We start from the raw sequence: 9,061 nt of genomic DNA, 5'->3' as shown, positions 1-9,061 counted from the left end.
ACTGGACATCAATCTGCTGCTAGATTGACGGACGTGCTAGACTGACGAACGTAGTTACCGAACACACCTTCTTGCCGTGAATGGCGCGTCGCGTTGTGTGGGGGCGGGAGCGGCTGGCGTGCACGTCACTTTCGGCAGAACCGTGGGCGGACTGTGGGAATCGCGGCGTTCTTTATCCAGGCTGAGCTCAAGGTGTGTTACGTGAGTTTCAGGTGGCATCTGCATTAGGGTGTCCCGGAGATGGCAATATGATCATGTTTTCTGCTGCAGTGCGAGAAGTACAAGGTGACATAGTTACGACGATAGTAATAGCCTTATTCCTCAAAGAAAAACCCGGAGAATGTAGATATAGTTGGATTGATATTTCGGCAGGTATCAAAATCTGCTATCGAAACAATAGCAGAAGTAAAGTCTCACCTCTGCTACTGCTATGTGAATAATGTAGTGGATGTTATCATTTATTGTTTTTAGGACAGGTAAAGCAGTAATCAAATTTGAGCATTTTTATGAATATTTGTTATCCAAAGCTAATTTTAAGTTCTAAATTTATTCCAAGCATTTTGATAAATTAGTTCCGAGGAATTGAGCCTGCCTTGGGTTGGGCTTGTTACAATGGCCCCACCATGGAGTTGGGAAAGCATTGTTCAACTACTGAACTTCATGGCAAAATGTTTATATTCTGCACAGATGGGCAATGTCTGTGCTCTCCAGCATTATCTGACCTTGAGTGGTGCTGTGTCTCACAGTAAGCCATCTCAGCCAGGAGAAATAGTGAGTGTCACAGTTAGTTGAATCCACCCATTCCACCATGGGTAAGCAGGGAAGTGTGTGGTTTTAGTATTGAAGTTACATGTGTGGTCATCTCTATGCTCCTGATTGAAATATTTGTTCATAAAAGTAGGCATTTTTGCCTTCAAATCTGTTTTTAATTGCCTGTCTCAGTTACATAATTGATGCATTTTGAATGTGCTGTTGACAAAACTGGAACCAAGTGAAACCAAACTGCTGAAGGTAAACAAAAGTCAATTTGATTATATATATATATATATATATATATATATATACACATATATATACATATATGTAACCATGTATCTTGTCAGTATGGTCAGCTTTTCACTTGGAACTTCACTACCAGCATTTAATGAAATAATTCACTTTTATTCACTTTCATCTGATTTTTTGCTAATGCATGTAGCACAATCATCTTCCTTCTGCAATTTGTTGAGTTTGGAAAATAGGGTTGGCTTTTGCATAGTGGCAGGATGGTTGGTCATACTGGAAATTTTGTGTTATGATTTGTGTGATATATTTCCATCAAGTGAGTTTTGGTCATAACCATGAAAAACATGCTAGGTCATAAAGGTCTCACAAAGGTCATCAGGGAAAGTCTCATGGTGAGTTTTGGTCATGACCATGAAAAACACACTAGATCATAGAAAACAAAGACAAAAACACATACTAGAACATCAATGTGCCTGCCTGGGGATGCCAAAAAATGTGTTTGGATTTGATTTGTCCTTGACATGTATCACTGCACAATTGAAAGCATGGACAACATGTTCTCAATGTTTCCAGATGTTTCTGAAGAATGGAGCTGCATGCACAGTATGATGGACTTCCCATATATTGATGAACAGGTGCCAGATGAGTCCTCACAGGTAATGTGGGTTCATAAGTGTTCTCTAGCAATCAGTGGAGCCATGTATACATGCATTTGACCATCACATATAGAAGTTTGCTTGTACATATTTGTGTGTGAAATAGCAAGCAAGCACATCTGCTACCTGAACTGCCTGGGCCAAAGCCAGATAGGAAAAGCCAGCACCACTTTCAGGTTTCAGTTGCTAATGATGTTCAGCTTGGTCAGTTTGTCAGCACTGTCAGCATTGTGTCCTGAGAACAGACTTGTTTTCCCCTGCAGCTGCATTTTTACCTGTGTGGTTAGCTTTCCTGGTGCTCTCTCAGCCTGTGGTATATGTCCGAGCTGGCACCAGCTGCTGACAGTGTGACATGCGTGCCCTGGAGAGCCCTGCTTGCCACTCTCACGTTCATCACCGTGTGTGGCACAGCAGCGGGCGCTGCCGGTATGCCGGGCGCCGCAGCGGCTGCACAGCTGGTACTCTGAGTCGTCAGAGGACGCGGCCGTCGGTCGCGGCCCATTCGCCGACGAGATCAGCGTCAACAACCTACTGGATGAGGCCGGCAGCTGGTCGGCCTGTGAAGAGGAGGAGGCTGGCCAGCCGGACTGGCCGGTCCCTTCGCAGCCCGACTCTGACCCGGTCTCCACCGTCAGCGACGCCGTGCCCGTCCACAACGGCCTTGGTCAGGTGCGCACTGCCCACCTGGGCACTGATGGACTGGGTATTGCTGGTCAGGACGCTGCAGCTGTCCCAGTCACTGTTGTCCCAGGCACTGTTGTCCTAGGCCTTGCTGTCCCAGTCACTGCTTTCCCAGGCTCTGTTGTCATAGGCCTTGCTTTCCCAGTCACTGTTGTCCCAGTCACTGCTATCCCAGGCACTGTTGTCCTGGGTATTCCATCCCAGCTACTTGTCCTGGGCGCTGTTGTCCGTTTTCGTCCGGGCCACCAGTGTCCCGGACATCACTGTTCTGGCACTGCTGCCAGGGGAATTAAAACGCCGCCGCGAATGCGTCGCGGGCGCCCGGTCACCAATTGGCAATCAGACAGTGTGTGTACCATGGGACGTGCAGAGTTCAACGTCCAATGCCGGTGTTCGCTGGTGGTGACGCGTCTGCGGCAGACCGAACGGCTTATCAGACGTTTGGTCACTGATTGGCACCAGACGACGGCTGCCAGCGACTGTTGTCATGGCAACGCAGACCACGCCATCCGCCGTCTGGTCACTCCCGGGGCACCGATTTGAAACATGGCTTCTGGTCGGCGTTGGCCCCAGGGATTGTTCCGTGGCGGATGTTGGTACTAGTGGTAGTCGTTTGCTCGCTGCCATGCTCCTGCAGGTAACTACAGTGACTATTGTTGGTCGCTCCCACGCCCCTGGCGGCCGCAGCGATTGTTATCTGATCGCCACAGCCAACAGTGGCTGTTGCCCAGTCAGCACTGACCACAGTGAATGTTGTCTCGCAGGCGCCGGACAGCGGCTACAGCGACCAGAGCAGCGCCCAGACACAGGAGTGTGACACGCCATGCCACGGCCGGTCGGCGGCGCCGGCCGGCCGCCACACCAACGGCGCCGTGCCGGGTGCGTACCCGACTGCGAGCCCGCTGGCCGGCGGCGCCGTCGAGACGCGACCGGCGCCGGAGCGCGAGCTGCCCAGTCTGCTGCAGGACGTGCTGGCCGCCGTCGGGCCGCCCAGCTACGTCGGAGACGTCCGCGTTACCGGCAGCAGCGATGTGGTCATCGGCAACGTCATCAAAGTGCAGCTGGCCGGGCAACCGTCGCCGCCGCGCTACCCGTCGCCGCCCGACGACCTCGACAAGGTCGGTCGGCGGCGCCGGCGCCGGTGGGCCTGCACGGGCGGGACGGGCGCGCGGCGGGCCTGGTTGGTGGTGCGGTCGGAGGCTGGCGATGTTTGTGACGTGTGGTAGTTGGGATAATGCTACGAACCAAAGGCAAACGGGCGTAAGCGTCATTCTTTGTAAATGAAGTTATTTGTATGATTCTTTGGAGCTTGATGAAATGTATTTTGTGGTGAAAAGCAAAAATGCATGGCGCCTGCTTGCTCTACTGCGCATTCCAGTACCGAAACCATTATTACCGCAGTCTAGCTGATGTAATTGATGCAACTGAGGCGCGATGATTCTTAGTGTGGAAGCAGCGGCCTCTGACGGGAGCACCTCGCTGACGGCCGCCGGGTATGCGCAGGGCTCGTCGCCGGCGGCCAGCAGCCCGCTGACGGCGCTGACCGGGCGCATCGTGTCGCACCTGCGCACGCGCTGCCTGGACACGCTGACGCGGCTGCAGCCGATCCCGTGGTGTCCCGAGTTCCGACTGCCACTGCAGGAGTACTTCATCGCGCTCAGCCTGGCGTCCATGTCGGCACGCGGCGAGCGGGTGTACCAGCCGGTGGAGCTGGAGCAGATTCTCGCTCCTCTGACGGTGAGCAGATCCTCGCCTTGCTGACGGTGAGCAGATCCTCCCGCCGCTGACGGTGAGCAGATCCTTGCTCCGCTGACGGTGAGCAGATCCTCCTGCCGCCAGTGGTGCGTAGATCCGCTGCTCACAGTCGATGGTGAGCATGTTGTTTCGCTGCTGAAGATCAACGGGCGCTCTTACCACTGGAGGTCGGCAGGCTTTGTCGCCATTGATTTGGACAAAATTATCGGACTTCTGGCAGTGAACAACCCCTTTCACTGATGATGACGCTCTCCCTTACCATTGACTGATCAGAGCCTCTGTCTAGTGGTACCGATATTCTCTGATCCTGGCCATGACCAGGTGCGGACAGCGCTCACAGTAAACAACACCACATCCTGACCAGGTGCAGCACCTTAATCAGGTCAGCTGTGCTCTCTACCTGCGTAAGAGCGGCGATACGCGTTATCCTACGAGGGCGTAACAGGTCGCCCCCTTACCTACAGACTCGTTTAACACGAGCTGTGCACTCTCGCAACGTTCCAGTCTACCGGCCAGGATACGGCGATGGTCCCCGACCGCTGTGGCCTTTGTTGGCCCCAGGCCCAGTGGAGAACTGCTCCCTGCCTGGAGTGTACACAGCTGGTGTGACTCGGCCAGCCGGCGCCGGCCCCGGCGTCGGCCCTTGCCGTTCCGGCCGGGGGTGTGCTGAGCGATGTGTCCCGTGTCCGGCAGGCGCACGAGGCTGGCGTGCCGGCCCGGCCGCGCCGCATCCTCGTGGAGGGCGAGCCCGGCTTTGGCAAGAGCACGCTGGCGCTGAAGCTGCTGCACGACTGGGCCACCGACCGGCCGTCCTCCTACCTCTCCGGCTTCCAGGTCAGTCGGCCGACCGCGCCCCGGTGCCCGCCGCCGGTGGCGCCGCGCCTCGCTCGGGGGGACTTGTCCAGACGGTGCACTGCGGCGCCAGCCCATGGCTTTGAACTTTGGGGATGAATAGCCAGCTGTTGCCGAAAGAGGACCAGAGACGTTCCGGTATGCCAGCGCCAAAACAGTTATGACTGGTTTTGTTTTCAAGTACTGTGAGATCAACAGACAGCTGGGGTTCGATCATAATAAAGGGCCTTTGTCACTCCCTCAATGGATCAGTCCATCGGACTGACAAAATGCAGACACTGTCGCGTGGTTCGTAAGCACGATGGTTGTGAATGGTAATGGGTCCATGTAGATTGTTTTGTTGATCTGTTGTACAATTGGCTGGATATGTCGGGCACGTGTGAGCGCTGTTCCGTCCGCCGCAGTTCGCGTTCCTGATCCCGCTGTGGGAGTTCAGCGGCTCGCTGTATAACTTCCTGCACCACGAGCTGCTGCCGCGCCACATCGTCGGTCGCGACCGCATGGAGCAACTCTGGCAGTACCTAGCAGAGCACGAGGACCGCGTGCTCTTCCTACTGGACGGGCTGGACGAGCTGCGCGACGAGCAGCGGCCGGCCGTGGCTGAGCTGCTGGCCGGCCGGCTCTTCCTCAACAGCACGGTGCTGGTGACGTCGCGTCCCAGCCACGTGGCCGACGCGCTGCCCTGGGTGCACCGGCGCCTCGTCATCCAGGGCTTCGAACGGCCCGACGTGGGCCGCTACGTGCGCCAGTATTTCGGCTGCGTGCAGCGACCGGCGGGCGTGGCCGGCCTGGAAGCCGAGCTGCGCCGGCGGCCGGCGCTGCGCGAGCTGGCCCGCTGCCCGCTTCTCTGTCTGCTGCTCTGCGTCGTGTTCGAAGACTGCGACGGCGCCTTCCCTGAGAGCGAGGCGCTGCTCTACCAAACGTTGTTCGACTGCCTGATCCGGAGGAGTCTGATGCGGCGCGGTGAGAGGCCCGAGGCCGGTGCCCTGCCGCCGCGCTGTCTCTGCCTGCTGCGCCAGTTTGGCAAGATTGCTGTCCAGCTGTGCCTGGAGGGACGCGTCTTCTACACTGAGCAGGAGATTGTCAACCATGTTCCTGACCGCGAGGTGTTCGAGTGGGGCTTTCTGACGCGCGTCGTCAGCGTGTCCAAGGTGCAGAAGCGCGACATCTATCAGCCGCTCCACCGCACCTTCACCGACTACCTGGCCGCGCTGTACCTCTCTTCGCTGCCCGACCAGCGCGCGCTTCGCGAGCAGATGGCGCCTGTGCTGACGCACCTGGAGCGGCTGGACGGCCAGCCCAAGGCGTCGCACGGCGTAATGGTGATGCTGCGCTACCTGGTGACGCTACTCAACGACGGCCAGCGGCGTGCCTACCAGGCGTTGGAGCTGCTGGGTCCGCTCGGTCTGCCGCCTCGCACGCTCTTCACCCTGCTGCGCGCGGCCGGCCACGAGCGGCTGGCCACGCAGGCGGTGGCGGTGTGCCTGGCATCGCAGCAGCACGTGATGGTGCAGACGGACCAGCCCGGCGAGCTGCACAGCTGGGCGGCTGTGCTGCGCGTCAGCTCGCACCAGGAGAGCCTGGAGGTGGTGTTCCGGCCGGCGGCGCCGGCGCCGGAGCTGGAGCCGCTGCTGCGCGTCGCCTCCAAGCGGCTGCGCTCCATCAAGCTGTGCACGCTGCTCGGCACGGACATGACGGGCGACGAGCTGCGCAGCATGGGCCGCTGCGTGGGCCAGCTGTTACGCCCGGACGCCGCGGCACGCTACCGGCTGGCACAGCTGGAGGTTGCGCTGCAGAACCTCGACGACAGCGACTTCGGCCGCTTCCAGCCGATCGTGGACGCGCTGTGCGAGGCGCTGCCGGCCGTGCCTCGCGCCGCCAGCCTCAAGCTGGTGCTGGACCTGGACATGTCGGCTGAACAGATGGCGCAGCTGTGCGCGGCACTGCAGCGTGCGCACGGCGTGGCCGTACTCTGCATCAACCACCTGGTGTCGTTTGACGGCTCGATGCGCGCGCTGGCCGACCTTCTGCACACGCATCCGCTGTCGGCACTGACACTCAGGAGCGTATGGCAGCCAGAGCCGCAGCTCACCAGTGCCGTCGACTTTTTCCGCTCAGAGCAGCGGCTGCTGGCGGCCGGCGGCGGCGGCGGCGGCGAGCGGCCGCGCGGCACCAGCCTCACGCGCAACTACAGCCTGGGCCGCGGCGCCGTCGGCTCCGGCGAGCTGGAGCTGGCGTACCGGCTGCGCCTGGGCCGCGAGCCCATCTGCGACGCGGCCGCGCACGTCGGCGGCTTCCACCGACTGTTCTGCGCGCTCCGCTCGCCCGGCTGCCTGTTGACCTCGCTGAAGCTGTCGCGCTGTCGGCTGACGGCGGCCGACCTGGCCTGTCTGGGCGAGAGCCTGCGCGCCGCCTCGCACCTCACCAACCTCACCGTGGAGAACGTGTCGCGCGCCACCGAGCTGGTGCCGCTGCTGTTCGCGCTGCAGGAGAACACGCGGCTCCAGCTGCTCGACCTGACGTCCACCAGCCTGGTGATCGAGGACGCCGAGTTCATCCTGCTCTGCAAGTCGCTGGCGTGCTGCCAGTCGCTGATGCTGGTCGATCTGTCCAGCTGGACCTTCAGGCTGGAGGTAAGGTCCGCGTCTCGACGGAGGGTCACCACGCGTTGCAGTGCAGGACAGTGAGATGTCCACTGCCAGGAAGACTGGCAACCTGGGAAGAGTTTAGCAATGGAATCTGGCGGGGTTGGTCTTGTTTTGTACCCAGTGCATGAGAATGGTGATGATGCTGATTGCATCGCTGTCAGTGGGAGCCGTCAGGTTCACGCCCGCTCCATGTCCATGCTACGGCGGAACAGGACTCACAAGAACATCCTTTAGAATGTCTGTTACACGGCTTTTACGTGCTATATGACAAACAATGATTGTTGTTTTGTTTGACGTCTGCCGGGTCGGCCAGTGGGAGCACTCGCTGATTGTTATTTTGTGTGACGTCTGCCGTGTCGGCCAGTGGGAGCACTCTCTGATTGTTGGTTTGTTTGACGTCTGCCGGGTCGGCCAGTGGGAGCACTCGCTGATTGTTGGTTTGTTTGACGTTTGCCGGGTCGGCCAGTGGGAGCACTCGCTGATTGTTATTTTGTTTGACGTCTGCCTGGTCGGTCAGTGGGAGCACTCTCTGATGGTTGGTTTGTTTGACGTCTGCCGGGTCGGCCAGTGGGAGCACTCGCTGATTGTTATTTTGTTTGACGTCTGCCTGGTCGGTCAGTGGGAGCACTCGCTGATTGTTGGTTTGTTTGACGTCTGCCGGGTCTGCCAGTGGGAGCACTCGCTGATTGTTATTTTGTTTGACGTCTGCCGGGTCTGCCAGTGGGAGCACTCGCTGATTGTTGGTTTGTTTGACGTCTGCCGGGTCAGTCAGTGGGAGCACTTGCTGATTGTTGGTTTGTTTGACGTCTGCCGGGTCTGCCAGTGGGAGCACTCGCTGATTGTTGGTTTGTTTGACGTCTGCCGGGTCGGCCAGTGGGAGCACTCGCTGATTGTTGGTTTGTTTGACGTCTGCCGGGTCGGTCAGTGGGAGCACTCGCTGATTGTTGGTTTGTTTGACGTCTGCCGGGTCGGCCAGTGGGAGCACTTGCTGATTGTTGGTTTGTTTGACGTCTGCCGGGTCTGCCAGTGGGAGCACTCGCTGATTGTTGGTTTGTTTGACGTCTGCCGGGTCGGTCAGTGGGAGCACTCGCTGATTGTTGGTTTGTTTGACGTCTGCCGGGTCTGCCAGTGGGAGCACTCGCTGATTGTTGGTTTGTTTGACGTCTGCCGGGTCTGCCAGTGGGAGCACTCGCTGCGGGCGGCCGTCAGCCTGCTGCAACATGCCGGGCTGCGCGAGCTTGAGCTGGACAACACCACCTTCTGCGTGACGCTGCCGGAGGGAGCGCGGCCTCGGCGCGACGACCTGGCCGAGCGGCTGGCGCGCCACCTGCCGGCCGTGCGCTCGCGCGTCACCACCGTGGGCCTGCGCCGCTGCCTACTGGCGGTGAGCGAGGCGGCGCCGCTGGCCGGGCCGGCGCTGCTGCCGCTGCTGCAGCGCGCCTTCCCGCGCCTCGCCACCGCCAA

At 58.9% G+C, this 9,061-nt stretch overlaps 1 protein-coding gene across 1 annotated transcript in view; it reads left to right on the top strand.

The window, feature by feature from the left end:
• LOC119108400 (uncharacterized) overlaps window positions 1-9,061 on the top strand; it is a 21,338-nt gene continuing 12,277 nt past the window's right edge. The window contains exons 1-10 of the mRNA XM_037231975.1: window positions 1-192; window positions 1,579-1,661; window positions 2,073-2,330; window positions 3,107-3,190; window positions 3,266-3,397; window positions 3,945-4,079; window positions 4,791-4,931; window positions 5,354-5,491; window positions 5,555-7,582; window positions 8,064-8,981. Coding sequence (XP_037087870.1) covers window positions 1,602-1,661; window positions 2,073-2,330; window positions 3,107-3,190; window positions 3,266-3,397; window positions 3,945-4,079; window positions 4,791-4,931; window positions 5,354-5,491; window positions 5,555-7,582; window positions 8,064-8,981 — 3,894 coding nt within the window. The 5' untranslated portion in view covers window positions 1-192; window positions 1,579-1,601. The remainder of the gene's footprint in view (window positions 193-1,578; window positions 1,662-2,072; window positions 2,331-3,106; window positions 3,191-3,265; window positions 3,398-3,944; window positions 4,080-4,790; window positions 4,932-5,353; window positions 5,492-5,554; window positions 7,583-8,063; window positions 8,982-9,061) is intronic.

The sequence above is a fragment of the Pollicipes pollicipes genome, unplaced genomic scaffold (genome assembly GCF_011947565.3).
Source record: "Pollicipes pollicipes isolate AB1234 unplaced genomic scaffold, Ppol_2.1 Scaffold_2555;HRSCAF=2994_pilon_pilon_pilon, whole genome shotgun sequence".
Classification (NCBI taxonomy): domain Eukaryota; kingdom Metazoa; phylum Arthropoda; class Thecostraca; order Pollicipedomorpha; family Pollicipedidae; genus Pollicipes; species Pollicipes pollicipes.
Note: the sequence above shows the minus strand (reverse complement) of the source record. Positions and strands in the feature narration are given on the sequence as shown.